This window comes from Dipodomys merriami, unplaced genomic scaffold (assembly GCF_024711535.1).
Source record: "Dipodomys merriami isolate MVZ:Mamm:240054 unplaced genomic scaffold, mDipMer1.0.p SCAF_184, whole genome shotgun sequence".
In the NCBI taxonomy this organism is placed as follows: Eukaryota; Metazoa; Chordata; class Mammalia; order Rodentia; family Heteromyidae; genus Dipodomys; species Dipodomys merriami.
The window spans coordinates 171,470-187,215 of record NW_027203204.1 but is presented as its reverse complement, the minus strand read 5'-3'; the positions used below and the strand labels follow the sequence as shown (position 1 = coordinate 187,215).

General features: G+C 43.8%; 1 protein-coding gene across 1 annotated transcript in view; it reads left to right on the top strand.

Moving 5' to 3' along the window:
- The window catches only part of LOC138830113 (tolloid-like protein 2), a 110,509-nt gene that overhangs the window by 58,258 nt on the left and 36,505 nt on the right, over positions 1-15,746 (top strand). Inside the window, exons 4-7 of the mRNA XM_070026513.1 lie at positions 1,600-1,755; positions 4,747-4,864; positions 8,341-8,519; positions 9,544-9,649. Of these exons, the coding sequence (XP_069882614.1) occupies positions 1,600-1,755; positions 4,747-4,864; positions 8,341-8,519; positions 9,544-9,649 (559 nt within the window). The remainder of the gene's footprint in view (positions 1-1,599; positions 1,756-4,746; positions 4,865-8,340; positions 8,520-9,543; positions 9,650-15,746) is intronic.

Here is a 15,746-nt window from a genome sequence, read left to right as displayed (position 1 = left end):
CAAATAAAAATGACAACTCCACATCCATTAGGAAGATGATAATAAAAATTTGACAATAACAACTATTGGCAAGGAACCTTGTAGTGCATTTCTGGTGAGGCTGTGAAATAGGGAAACTGCTGTGGAAAACAATCTGGTAATTACCCAAAACAAACTTACCATTTGACCTAGCAACATACCCAACCAAACTGAAAATTTATGCTCACCAAAAAATATGTACATGAATGCTTTTAGTAGTTTTATTCATAGGAGCCAAATAAAGGAGGAAACAACCAGTTGAGGTCTGTCCATATAATGGAATATTATTCAGCTGTCAAGTGGAATGAAGAACTGATTCATGTTACAATACGAATGAACGTGAAAAAAAAAGAACAAGATGCCAAATGAAAGGATCCAGACACAGGATGTGTGGTGTAATTCCATTCATATGAATGTCCAGAATAGAAACACAGATCCATCAGACCAAAGTAGGTTACTGGTTTCCAGGTCCTGAAGGGAGAAACAGGGAGTGGTTGTTCATGGCTGTAGGTGCTCTTTTTTGAATGATGAACACACTGACAATAAGGAAGTGGCTTTACTGTCCCAGGCCTGCACCAACTAGATAGTTGCACATCTCTGCGAATAGTCTAGAAACCACTGAATTGAATCCTATGTAAAGATAAATATTATGATTATAAATCACACCTCAGTTTTTAACAAAAGGAAAAAAGATATAAAGAAATCATAAGAATAAAAAGAGAAGTAAGTAGCTAGATAAATAAAGCTAATGAAGTAAACCCATGAAAATAATTTTAAAAGCTATTTTTCAGAAGCCTACCACTTGGACTCAAAACATTAAGCTTCTGTGTGATTTCACCACACCTGGATTCCAGATTTCTCTCTTTTAACTCTGGATATCCTTCCTAGCTGGTGATACATAGCTGGTATAAAATATCCATGAAAATGTTTTCTTAAAGGTTGAGGACTGTGACTCCATGGTAGCTGTATTGCCCAGGTTGGCCTTGAACTCAAGATTCTTCTGCCTCAGCCGCTGAAGCGCTAGGAGTACAATTATGAAGTTATGCACCACACACACAACCAGCTCCATTCCACTCTTAAAGGGCCAGATATTCCAAGAGACTGTGAAGTGCTGGGAGATTTTATGAGGCCCTGCTTTCCACAAGGTTCATCTTTCTAAGAATTTCTTTCTTTCTTCCAATATCCTGACTAAATTATTTTGGAACTGACAAAATTGGCAGTCTCAGTTTGCTCTTCTAAATGCTTTTGGCTCTGAGAAGAAATTTCACCCCAACCTCTATCCACCACCCCCACCCCATGGCTTAAAATTATCTGGGCCCACTTGATTCTGTGACCCCAGGGGACTGTTTCAAAATCTCACAGAAACCAGATCCATCAGAGGCAGGTACACTTGTTACACTTTCTCATTACTATCCAGAAACTACCATCCAGTAGTGACTCAAAGCCCTAAACAGGTAAAATGCTCCCTTTAGGATTCAAGTTTTAGCGCCCCCTTCTGTACATTCATAGCAAATGCAGTTGTACACAGTGTGGTCAGTGCACTCGTAGAGCAAAGAGTAACTGTGCCTGAATGTCTTGCAGATGACAAGGAGGAAACCATACTTCTACATAACTCTGACACTTCCAAAGCGACAATCAAGACCTTCTCTGCCCGGGTCCGCAGAGCCACAACCTCAAGGACAGAGAGGATATGGCCTGGAGGGGTCATTCCGTATGTTATTGGAGGGAACTTCACAGGTCAGTATCCTAAGAAAGGCATATTTGGACTCCTGAGTATAAGTAGGAGAGACTTGGTGCGGCTGAGTAGATGCTGGGACATCCCTCATACCCATGGGACCTGGCCTATCACATTCAGGGAAAGTACTGTCCTTGTTGAGGATATGTCCTTAAAAAAAAAAAAAAGGGAGGGGGGGGCGCTGGGAAGGTGGCTCAGTAGTAGAGTGTTTGCCTTGCATGCATGAGGCCCTGGGTTCGATTCCTTAGTACCACATAAGCAGAAAAAGTCCGAAGTGGTGCTGTGGCTCAAGTGGTAGAGTGGTAGCCTTGACCTGAAGAGCTGAGGGACAGCACCCAGGCCCAGAGTTCAGGCCCCACAATCGACAAAAGAAAAAAAGAGTGAGAGAATGAGAGAGAGAAAGAAAAATGGCAGGGTGCTGGTGGCTCACGCCTATAATCCTAGCTACTCAGGAGGCTGAGATCTAAGGATTGCAGTTCAAAGCTAGCTCTGACAGGAAAGTCTGTGGAACTCTTATCTCCAATTAACCACCAGAAAACCAGAAGTGGTGCTGTGGCTCAAGTGGTAGAGCAATTGCCTTGAGCTGAAGAGCTCAGGGATAGTGTGCAGGCCCAGAGTTCAAGCCCCATGACCACCACCACCAACACTAACAACAAAAAACCTTGTTCGTAAAGCTTCATTCGTGAGGAATATTATTCTTCTGGTCTTTAAAAAATATATATATATATATGTATATGTATATATATATATATACATATATATATTTTTTTTTTAGCTGGGCACCAGTGGCTCATGCCTATAATCCTAGCTACTCAGGAGACTGAGATCTGAGGATCACGGTTCTAAGCCAGCTTGGTCAGGAAAGTCCATGAGACTCTTATCTTCAGTTCATCACAGAAAAAGCCAGAACTGGAGCTGTGGCTCACGTAGTAGAGTGCTAGCCTTGAAAAAAAAGAGTTCAGGGACAGTGCCCAGGTCCAGAATTCAAGCCCCAGTACTGGTAAAAAACAATATATATATATATATATATATATATATATATATATATATATATATATAATTTTTAAGTAGTTATACAAAAGGGTTACCATTCAACATGTCAGTTTATAAATACAATGTATCCTTTATCATTTCCCCACCCCTCCCAACCTAACTTCCCCATTCAATTTTCCTAGTTTCATTGGATTTACAGTGAATATGATGATTGTATTACGCCCCTTTCCTCTCTTCATTCAGCTGCCTCCTCCCTTGACCCCCACACTGTCACATTTCAGGCACCAGCTTCTTGGTATTCACTTTGATGGACTGTGAGTTCATTTTTCTAAGGAGTTACATCATCTGAATTCTCCCCTGCACATACCATATTTTGGTTAATACATTTATGTACATTTGCATACAAGCCTGGATGTGTTAGTTGTATATTTATAAACTAGATCTTGGAGGACAGACAGGTTTACACAGTGAGTAGGTGAGGACTGTGAACGGAACAGCTGCATGGGATGGCTTGCCATCCTCTGCCCAACGAGGCACCCTAGGCTGACTGCCCTCTTACCACCATCTACCTGAACAGTGCGCCACGCAGTAACCAGAGGGCATCAGTAGCCTGACTCCCCAGATCCCAATTCTAGCTCCACCCTGGCAAATGACTTAACTTCTTTGTTCCCTGATCCCTGTACTTTGAATGGGGGGGGGGGTAATGGATGTGTATGTTTTCTACTTTATAGAGCTGTTTTGAGGACTTCTTTCCCAGCATCATTTATAACTTCTACAGCACTTACCATGAGCCTAAAATCACTTGAATTTCTTTTACTTTTGTCTCTGCCCAAGCTCTGTAGGAGCAAGGATCTTCCCCTTCCCATCCACTTTCTCTTCTCTATGTCCAGCACTTTGGGCAGGGCCTGGCACAGCCAAGCCCTCACACATCTACCCACTCCAGGCCTGCAGCTAGGACTATGCTGGTTGAATGCTGGGATAAATAGGCATACCATCCAATTTCCCAACTTCTCTGTGCCCTTTGCGAGTCTTCACTTCCCTATGGCCCTGTGCCTCCACTGTGAAAGGGGATTGAGGAAGGCTGATGTCCTAATGACTCCCCACAACCACTGAGAACCACAGATAAATAAGTCAGACCTAGAACTATGTAGACAGAGAGAGGTGCCTGGAGCTTGGGAGTTCTGGGACCTGCCCAAGCTGGTCATTCATCTTTGCTTATGGCTTCCTAGTGCCAGAACCTTAATCAGGTGGTGCCTTAAGATGGCTAAGAATGGACCCAGCTCTCTAAGAGTCCCAAAATATGCTTGCAGAGAAAAATACACACCCAAAGATTGGCATGTAGGGTAATGACTAGGGCAATTGATCTTAGTACCTTAACGGTGTTTTTTCAAGTCTGGTGTATTCTTTTGACCAAAGACTTACATTACTTTTTATCATAATTATTAATATACACACATATTAGAATTTTGTTTTTTGTAAGGATTTTATTTATTCTGTAATTAGTAGAATTGCTATTTTGGTAAGTATGCTAGAAACAGTTTGGACTGGAAGTATTAAGGTATCTGAAAAAAGTAAACAGCTAAGTTATTCTCCATCCTGTGTATGTTGTGATGGACAATGTGACACTACCCTCATATCTTCTGCACCATTGTGGGAGTTTCTTCCAGTACCTTTTTGTTTTCTAAGAAGGTATCTATTGGAAGTGGCACTGTGGCTCAAGTGGTAGAGCGCTCACCTTGAGCTGAAGAGCGCTCACCTTGAGCTGAAGAGTGCAGGGACAACGCCCAAGCCTAGAGTTCAAGCCCCACGACTGACACACACACACACAAAAGAAGTTATCTATTTACTTTTAATACTTTGAATGCAAGCAGTTAATGCACTTATAATTAGCAAGTTTTCAAAAGCCATTGGAGCAAGCTTTGTCTCCTCTGCTATGACCTAGCCTCTGAGGATGGTATGACCCCAGGGGTGAAGTGACCAACACTTGTTCTTCCTTCCAGGGAGCCAAAGGGCCATTTTCAAGCAGGCAATGAGACACTGGGAGAAGCACACCTGTGTGACCTTCATTGAGAGGACGGATGAAGAAAGCTTTATTGTGTTCAGCTACAGGACCTGTGGGTAAGTTCACATAAGTAAGGCCACCTAACCAGAGTCCCAGGCAACAGGTCAGAGGTCAAATGAGTCTTGGATTGTTTCTTTAATGCTATGTATTTCCAGTGAGCTGTGCTCTATAGGAGTCCCGGGATTGCCGTAAGCTCTTTGCCCTCTGTGAAATTACAGTCCCCATGGCAAAGCAGGTTGGTCGGAGCATGACTCCAAACAGATTTGTTCCTAGAGAGTCCTGTCACCAGAACAGCAGAGGACAGTGCTTTATACAGAGAGAGATTTAGATCAGTGACTCTACTGAGGTTCTGATGGCAGATGAGGTCATTTCTCCTTCTAGAACGATGCACAGAAGGCTGGGAATAATGGCTCAAGCCTGTGATTCTAGACAGAGATGAGTGATTATGGTTCAAGGCCAGCTCAGGGCAAAAGAAGTTCAAGAGACTTTATCTCAGTAAATGGCTGGGTGTGGTGACACATGCATGTTATCACAGCTACAGGAGGAGAACAATGGCTATGTGCAGTAGTGCACACCTATTATCCCCAACAAAGTGGACAGGGAGCACAAGTAGGAAGATTGTAGCCCACACCTGCTTGGGCATAAAGTGAGATCCTACCTCGAAAATAACCAATGGAAAAGAGAGGTAGGCATGACTCAAGCAGCACAGTGCCTGTCCAGCAAGTGTGAAGACCTTATTTCAATACTCAATGTTGCTCCCCCCCAAAGAATACACACACACACACACACACACACACACACACACATGCACACAAAATTCTGCAAACAAGCAAGTACTAACAATGCTAGGTTATAATTTTATTTACAGATGAATCTTTGTTTTGTTTATTTAAAAATTTATTGTTGTTGTGAAGGTATTACAATTACATACGTCAGGTAAAGAGTACATTTCTTTTTGGACAAGGTCACCCCCTTCCCTTGCTCTCTCTTGGGTTTTGCATCCTGTTCCTACCCACAAATTGTAACTGTCATTTTCAACAGTGTCCAGTGAGTACCATTGCTATATTTGTTCACCCTTTGTCCCTCCATTTCTGGGCCTCCCCTTTTATTCTCAAAGACATATAAATGAACAAACAGGACAAAAAAGAAAAGAAAAGAGAAACAGCAAAAAAAGAAACCTTGTTTCCATTTTTTTTTACTTTGAACTGCTTTTGCAGTGCTAGGGACAGAACCTAAGGCCTTGAAAATTCCATACAAGCACTTGATCACTGCTATACAGCCAGCCCTACTTCTGTTTTAAAGGTCAGAAAAGAGCAGGACAGTTTATAATGAGAAAGCGTACAGGATATGGTGAGAATGTAACTGTCAGAAGTATTTATGCACCAAATAACATGGCATCAAAATCATAAAACAAACCTAGGAATTTCAAGGGGATATGGACAGAAACATTGGCAGGGAGATATTTGGTTCATTTCTGTCAATTCAAGAAGGGCGGCACCAAGCTGGCTAAAAATATAAGCAGATACTTTTAGAGGGTTTGGACTATGATTACTATAGTTTAATTCTGTAGGTCTATCAGATTGATAGCAGTTTTTAACTACTTACAAAAGCTTATAGACCTCGTCCCTCTAGTAGGCATTAAGGACATCCCCAAAAGCTGGAAGTGGGGGTGTGGATCAAGGGGTAATGTGCTAACCTTGAGCAGATAAACATTAAGAGAGAGCTCAAGTCCCTGAGTTCAAGTACAGACACCAAAAAAAGGGCATCTGGTGCTTCAACATGTATTTTCTGTTATTAAAAAAAGTCACCAAGGTAGCACAGGAATAGATGAGAATTATTTTTAAAATAAGTGTATTTTCATATATATTCAAACCAAAAGTCAATATCATCTTTGTTGATGCTAATTCTAGAAGCATTTCTGTTAGAATCAGAAGTTAAAGATGTTTGTGGTTACCACAGTTATTTAATATTGTTTTGGAAACACTACTATAATTAGACAGAAGAATGAAATAAACACATGAATATTGGCAGGAGTAAGACAAAGTTTTCATTATTGAAAATTAATGTGACTATGTGCCCAGGAAACCTAGAAAATCAATTGAAAAATAATTAGAAACCCAGAGACTCTACTAAGATACCTGATCACAAAATAGATAAGCTGTTCTTTATTCATGAAATAGGTTGCTTTTTCTTCTGGTGCTTGTAATGGGACTGGAACTTAGGACCTCATGCTCTCGCTTGACTATTTTTGCTCAAAGCTGGCACTCTACCAATTGAGCAACATCTCGGCTTCTGGCTTGTTTGCTGGTTAATTGGAGATAAGAACCTCATAGGCTTTTCTGCCTAGTTTGGTTTTTAACTGTGATCCTCAGATCTCAATCTCTTGAGTAGGATTATAAGTGTGAGCCACCAGTGCTTGGCAGGTTGATATATATATATATATATTTTTTTTTTTTTTTTTTGGTCGGTCGTGGGGCTTGAACTCTGGGCCTGGGCGCTGTCCCTCAGCTCTTCAGCTCAAGGCGAGCGCTCTACCACTTGAGCTACAGTGCCACTTCCGGTTTTCTGGTGGTTTATTGGAGATAGGAGTCTCGCGGTCTTTCCTGCCCGGGCTGGCTTTGAACCGCGATCCTCAGATCTCAGCCTCCTGAGTAGCTAGGATTACAGGCGTGAGCCACCAGCGCCCGGCATATATTTTTTTTTTATGATGGGGAAAATACAACTTTTTATCTTGACCAAAATTTCAAAGCAAATATCTTTTTATACATTTATGGCATTGCTGAAGACAGAAATTCCACCTGTCTCTTGTCCTTAGAGATGTCCTAGCCCTTCACCCCAGCACTCTAGGTGTGGTCTTATTCTAGGGAGGGAGGCTATTTCTTTCTTCATTTCCTTCCTTCCTCCCTCCCTCCCTCCCTCCCTCTTTCCCTCCCCTCCTCCCTCTCTCCTTCCCTCCCTTTCTCTCCCTCATTCCCTTCTTCCCTCTCTCCCTCCCTCCCTTCTTCCCTCCCTAGTCTCCTCCTCCCCTTCCCTCCTCCTCCCCTTCCCTCCTCCTCCCCTTTCCTCCTCCTCCTTCTCCTCTTCCTCCTTTTGTAATGGTACTGGGGCATGAACTCACAGCCTCACACTCCCATTTGCTTTTATTCTCAAGGCTGGTGCTCTACCACTAGAGCTATCCTCCAATTCCAGCTTTTTACTGATAGTTGGAACTGAGAGTCTCTTGGATTTCTCTACTTGAGCTGGCTTAGATCTCAACCTCCTGAGGAGTTAGGATTATAGGTGTGAGCCACCAGTGTCCAGCCATTTCTTTCTTCTGATTTTCAAGAGCATCTGTGACCACCAGAGAGACTGCAGTGCATTTTTGGAGGGAATTTCTGCAGTGGGTGGAATGTTGCACACTGAGATCTCGTCTACTACTGATGAGCTGTATTTCTTTGACACACTTTACGCAGAGGGCAGGATGAGTGAAAAGGTTTGCTTCTTGCACTGGCTATCCCCTGCCCTGCTGACCTGAGTCTTCTATATTTTCCAGCTGTTGCTCTTATGTTGGGCGCCGAGGAGGGGGTCCACAGGCCATATCCATTGGGAAAAACTGTGACAAGTTTGGCATTGTGGCTCATGAGCTGGGCCATGTGGTTGGGTTCTGGCATGAACATACCCGGCCCGACAGAGACCAACATGTCACCATCATGAGAGAAAACATCCAGCCAGGTAAGGAGGACTGTATGGAGTCTGAAGGCAACAGCCACAGGGACATGAAGGGGTGAAAGAGAGGGCCTGCTGGGAACTGACCAAAGCTGCTAGTTAAATGTTGGAGGCAGCAACTTGACTTTGCCGGTGTGTGTCCCAGTATGGCCACTGTCTACCTGTGGCCTTCCTGGGAAGACATCTTCCCAGCTAAAGCTTGTAGGTTAGAGCAGAGGCAAAATAATGATTTTCTGAGTTGGAAAGGACAAGGAAACCCAGTCCCATTTCCAGAATGGAACAGAATTGGCCAGAATGCAATAGCAGCACTAGAACTGATCAGCGCTCCCCAAAAGAGGAATTCTCCTGGCATCTCTCACGAGGCGTTTTTGCTGACTCTGGCAACACATCTTTTTGAAACTGCAGTGTGGTTATGAATCCCTATAAATGCAGCCTTTCTGCCTCGTAGTATTCTTCCCCAAGGCGGATAGCATGTCTAAATGTAAAATAAAATCTTATATTAGATCGCTTGGTATAAAACTAGATATTCAACATGAAAAGAGCTACTCGAGTTATATGATTGCTTTTGGAGAATCTAAACTGGGAAATATTTGCCACTGAATTTAGCTCTAATCATTTTCTTTTCTTTCTCTAAATTGCAAAGTCAGATTTTACCTTTTTAGTACTGGGGATTGATCTCAGGGCCCCTTGAGCTCCCCCCGCCCCGTCCTGGTTTTTGACAAAATGTTTTATTTGTAGACAAGCAGAGTGCTGACCAGAATGCCAACAGAAATGAAGAGTTTTGAGGGGCATTTGAGGAAAAGCTGCTGGGTAGTAGGACTGAGAGAACACAAGACTCACCTATGTTTTGAATTTCTGATCTATTGAAAAACAAAATGAAACAAAATACCAGAAGACCCTCAGACCCTGGTGTCTGAGCAGTTTGGCTATAGGAGCTGTAGGAAGTTCTTTTGGGCCCTCCTCCCTCCTCTAACTCTTTGTAGGTGCTGCCTTGGGTTTTCAAAGGCTTTAACAGAGTATTGTATCACAGGTCAGGAGTATAATTTCTTAAAAATGGAAGCCGGGGAAGTGAGCTCTCTGGGTGAGACGTACGACTTCGACAGCATCATGCACTACGCCCGGAATACCTTCTCAAGGTCGGAACCTTCACTTGGGCCATCTGTGTTTTATTGTGCCTGTGTAGGCTTGGGTTGGATTCCTGAGGTCTGCTGAGAGCTAGCCGATCTCTGCATGCTCCTAGTACTGCTGGCCTGTCTGTCCTTGAAATACAGTGGCCTCTGGGCTGCAGTGAAATATAATCTAATCAGGCTCCTGCTAATAAGATTGAATCCCAATGTGAAGCTGGCGTTCTATCATATCCTAATGTCACAAGCAGCAAACTGGAAAGGGGAGACTGTGGAGAGGTCGGCTGGGACAATAGCCCTGGGGCTTGTATAAAATTTCTAGTGAGTGGGGGCATCTTCAAAGCACATCCTTGTATAACAGGGAGGCCTCCCATTCTCCTAGATGGGGGTTGGTTTATTAGAAGCCTTGTCAGAGATGGAGAGATATAAATTACTGACTCATTCCAAAAGGAAAGGAAAAAGCTTAAGGGAGCGCAGGTAGCTGGGATCAGACTGAGAAAGAGGTCCTGGATGGTATGCCTGCAGGTCACAGGTGATAATAGTTCCTATCCAAATAGTCAGAACCAGCTATTTAAGGCTGGTACCAACAGGATCTGTTCTCGAGAGCTCGAAGGATGTGCTGTGCTGTACAGATATTTAGTGTTCACTGTTTTGCCCCTGCTTCTAGGTCACATGCATGTTCAGTGTGTAGAAATGTTTCCCAACTAGTTCCCATTTTTTTAGGTTTTCTCACCCTTACTTAAAGGAGGCACACAGTGCAAATGTTTTTCCTTGCTTGGCTTTCTTTCCAGTCTCCTCTTAAAGTGTCAGGTACTGGCAACTCACATCAGTAAACTTAGCTACTCAGGATGCTGAGATCTGAGGATCCCAGTTCAAACTGCCCAGAATGGGCAGTTAAATCCATAATATTCTTTATTTCCAGCTACCCAGCAAAAAGCTGAAAATAGAGGTATGGCTCACATAGTAGAACACCATCATGAGTGAAAAAGCCAAGGGAATGCACAAGGCCCTCAGTTCAAGCCCCAGTATCAGAGCAACAACAAAAACCAAACCCAAACCAAAAAACTAGCTGTTTGTGTATTTCATCATTTCCCTAAGGAGGTATAAGGTGATTTCCAGAACCTACCCAGTACAGCAAGGGAAAAAAGAAAAACAGGTGAAAACACTAGGGAGAAAGAGAGAGAAAAGTAATAGCAGAAAGCTTTGTGTAAGTCTGTGATAAATTCATATGTGTTTTCTTGAGGTTGGCAGCAAATCCTGCCCTGTGCTTCCTACAATCCCAGCAAAGAAAAATACCCTGTTGCTTGAGTCTCCATGTACATAATGATTAAAGTGAACCACTGGCCCAGACATCAGCTCCCTGAAACCAAAGGGACACTAGTCTCCAAAGGTCCTTTGTTCTTGAGTAGAGAGTGACCATAAGCATCCTACTGATGGGGTGGTAGGATTGTTAGATCTCAGCATCCAGTTCTCTCAGGATGCTGTTCCTCTAGCCACAAGCTGGTTCAGTGTTGACATTAGTTCCTGCCAAGTGGCGATTCCCATGACTCTTAACAGAAGAGTTTTGTCCAAGTTGGTATTATCAGCCACACCCACTCTGGATTCTTTACTTTTCTCCTAGATCTTTCTGAAGTGCATCAAGGGGCATCTTGGTGAAACATGGAAATCACTGATGCCAGAGTAGGATGGCTGGGCTCAGCCCCAGTTCTCCAGGAGCAGTTAGCTATGTAATTGGCTACAGTGTCTCTCCTCACATTCATGAGCCTCAGTCTCCCCATTTAAAGGCTGAACCAGGTGTTCTCTGAGCATCTTCCAGTTCTAGCCTTCCTGTTGCAGCGGGAGAGAGGATGATAGAAACGGTCTTATTCATTGCTGTACAGGAACCCAGAAGCTGGCAGGGCACCCTCTTCCAGACTCTGAGACTTTGTAGGGGAAGACCCAGAAAAAGCAATGGAGTGGGAAGGATGAGAGATCACCCCACAAATGTCAGAAATAAATGTGTGAGTGTTGGGACTTGGCTGACCTCCCCCACCCTTACCCCAGTTTAAGATATGCCATGGAGAATCGCCAAATATTACTTCTTCTCCCAGTAGCTTCAAGATGGTACATAGAAGCAAAGTATTAATTTTGTTAGAGAATGAATGTCAAGTTGGCCCAGTTGAGTAGCTTAGGTCTTTTTTTTTTTTTTTTTTTAAACCAGGGCTGAGAACCGAACCCAGGGCCTTGGGCGCGCCAGGCGGGCGCCCTTCCGCTGGGCTAAACCCCCAGCCCCTAGCTTAGGTCTTATTCTGTAGCTGTCATCACTCTTCAGATTGCTTTATAATTTATTTCTTCATTATTGTTAATTTGTTAAGTGTGTGTGTGTGTGTGTGTGTGTGTGTGTGTGTGTGTGTGTGTGTGTGTGTATGTGTGTGTGTGTGTGTGGTGTGCATGCACGCACAGGTCCTGGGGCTTGGACTCAGGGCCTAGGTGCTGTCCTTGAGGTTTTTTTTGCTTCCACTTGAACCACAGCTCCACTTCTGGCTTTTTGGTAGTAAATTAGAGATAAGTCTTACGGACTTTCCTGCCTAGTCTGGCTTTGGGCTAGGATCCTCAGATCCCAACCTCCTGAAGGTAGGATTACAGATGTGAACCACCAGTGCCCCAACTAACCTATTAATTTTTATCTCCTGCATTGTTCTCTCCTTCTCTAGACTGAGAACCCTGGGCACAGAGACTATCTCATTCTCTTCTATTCCTCAGCACCCACTAGGGTGCCTGGCACATAGTAGGTATTCAATAGATATTTGTTAAGTTTGTACATTAATGAGTGAGTTCAGAGGGTCCTAGGAGAGCTGTGGTACTGATGAGAGAAGGAATCTTTATTGTTCTCATTGCTAGTCTTTCTGTTCACCCACAAATGTGGTGGTCACTTCACTAGGGCCCCTCTTTTTTTCCCCCAAACTCTTTATTGTGATTAAGTGATTACATAATTTCCCAAATTTCACAGTATTGTGGGATAGTGATGTTTAGTTAAAGTCACAAACACATTCTAACTTTCATGGGGCAAATTGTTTATCGTGGTCTATAACGTTTATGAGTTCTATAAACTTTATGATAGTTATTTCTTCCACATTGGGTGATATGTCCATTTCTTTTGTTTTGCATAGCATCAGCTGTTCCTTCTTTCCCACTCGTTCTCCCCCTCCATCGCTGCCATTGAGTTGCTTAGTTCGTTTTGATCAATGTCCAGTGCAGCTGATGGGTCCTGCTGTTGTATGTTTTTCCCTGATTCCCTCTAGTTCTGTGTCGTCCTCCTGGTTTCCCTCCAGAGTGCACGTATATACCAGATATGTGATCAGCAGCATGGGAGTTATTTAGTAGTGATTCGACCAGATGAGTGGAATTCCTTTGTTTCTTAAGCCTTGTTAACTTTGTCGTATCACCTTACATTTTAGATTTAACATCCACTTATCAGAGAGACCATGTGCCGTTTGTCTCTTTGCTCTTGGCTTACCTCGCTCAAGATGATTTCTTCTGCTTCCACCCATTTCTCTGTGAATGCCATTAGTTTGTCCTTTCTAATGGCTGCATAATATTCCATTGTGTTTAGATATCACAAATTTTGGATCCATTCATCTGTGGTGGGACATCTGGGTTGTTTCCATATCCTAGCTATTGTGAATAGTGCTGCAATAAACATGGAGGTGCATGTGTCCTTGTACACTGGTTCCTGTTGTTCAGGATAGATGCCTAGACGTGGTATGGCTAAGTCATAAGGGAGGTCAATATTTAGCTTTCTGAGGACCCTGCAGACTGCTTTCCAAAGTGGTTGTATAAGTGTACATTCCCACCAGCAGTGTAATAGGGTTCCTCTTTCTCTGCATCGCTGGGGCTCCTCTTTAAGTCTGTCGTACATAGAAACTGGAAGAAGGGCACAGCCTTGTTTATGTCTGCTATATGCCAACTGTGGCCTAGAACTCAGAGCCAGAAGCCAGCATTTTCCTTTCTTGTCTTTCTTTAAATATCTATTTTGTTCCAATATCTCTATTTTATAATCTCATCCCCTTTGCCCCCAGATAATAACCATTTCTAAGGCTGTTGTCAGAGTGAATGATTTTTATCAGCACTGAGCAGAGGAACTCCTTGGGCCAAACCCATGAAATAATCATTCCTCCTCCCAAGAACCTAGAATCTCCAGGAAGAGGTTGGGTGTGATGGGCAGCCAGAAGCAGAGCACTTCCCCCTGAGGTAGATTTCTCTTGCTACTGCTTCCTGCCCAAACCTGGTGCCTTCATTCAAACAGCAGATTCTTCTTTTTCTTTTTCTAATACTTTGAGCTAGAAAGCTATTTCGGTCTATGGATCCTTACTGGTGAACTTTCCTGACATTTTGTCAAAAGTCTTTCTGTTCCTTGACTCCAGGTTATTACTCTGGTCACATATCTTCTGGGCTGGGCCGTCCATGTCTTTGCTTTTCTAAAAGCACAACCAATAAAAGCCTGCAGAACATAGGGTCATCTGTGGACAAAGCTTTTCCTGCTGCTGGGGATCCCGTCTCCATGTCCCTTTACAATGGAGCTGTCTCCTTCCAACTCTGTTCCCTCTGGTTTACTGCAGTTCCTCCCTCCTTCCCTTAGTCAGACCCAGGCTGAGGAAGAGTGGCATCTTTGGAGGTTTTGTCGGGCACAGATCCAGGCAATGAGGAGACAGTTCCCTAGTACAGGAGTGTCTTTGTTTGGAGAACTCAGAGCTGACTGTTTTATTTCCTCAAGCATCTAACAGCTCACTTTCAGCTTAGCAGTAGAATGTCAATGCCAGGAGCTGTCCATTCTAGAATCAATGTACCTAGGGATGGCTCTTGTAGACAGTTCAGAGCCCAGCTCCTTGCTAGCAGCTCAGGAATGTGCTGGGATGCCCCAGCTCCAAAGACTTGAGTGTGAGCCAATGCTACATCTGCTGCTTTGGCTGCAATGCCTTCAGTGTTCTTAGTGATGTCATTTAATGCACATCAAGGCACATCCTTGAGCAGTGGGAAACTGGTTGGAAGGAGCAAGATGCCCAAAGGTAGGCTTCAGGCCTGTCTGGGTTCAAGGGCTGGCGCTCTGTTACTGCTCTGTCTTCTAAGCCAGTCACTTCAGACCTATTGGCTCTGTTTTCTCACTTACAAAAAGGACACTTGCAGCATCTATGATGGACTTGCCTCCCAGGGTGTTATATTACACATAAAGTGCCCAACTGTGGGCCTGGCACACAGGAAATTCCTGAGAATGGTACAGGGAACATGGTCTCCTCACCCCAGGCCTGCTGTTAGCTTGGGCTGCTTAGAAAATGTGGTGATCCATAGGTGTGTAGTATAAAATTCCTTTTCAGGGTAACAATTACAAGCATAGCACAACTGGGTGCCAGTGACTCATGTCTATAATCCTAGGTACTCAGGAGGCTGAAATCTGATCATTGTGTTTTGAAGCCAGCCCAGGTAGGAAAACCCATGGGACAAAAAGTAAAAGCTGGAAGTGGAGCTGTAGCTCAAGTGGTAGAATGCTCTCTGAGTTCAAGCCCCAGTGTACACACACACACACACACACACACACACACACACACACACACACACACACACACACACACACACACACACACACACACACACACACACACACACACACACACACACACACACACACACACGGAATGCCTAGATGATACAGTAGGCAGGACCTGACTCCTAGATCCAAGAAGAGAGTATGAGAAAGAGAAGGGAGTTGGAAGGCCTTTCAGATTCAGCCACAGGAGACAAGGGTTAGGGGATGAGAAGAATGAAACAAATTTTGTTGCAAGCCAGATTTGATGTTGGATATCAAGTCTCTAGGATAGCTTGAGCATCAGGAGATATAGCAGTGGGTTCCGGACTGGAAACAGAATTTGCTATGGGCCCATAGGTGATGATTAAAACCCATAGTGATGGGTAGAGCATGGAGAGAGAACACCGGGAGGGGCAGAAACCCAAGAAACATCATCTAAGCACAAGTGATTCCTGTCTCTCAGCTCAAAGAGACAGGGCAGTGCCCTCAGAACCAGGAAAAGAGAGTAAGGAGATGATCGGGGTAACAGGGTCGAGGGTTGTAAGAGGA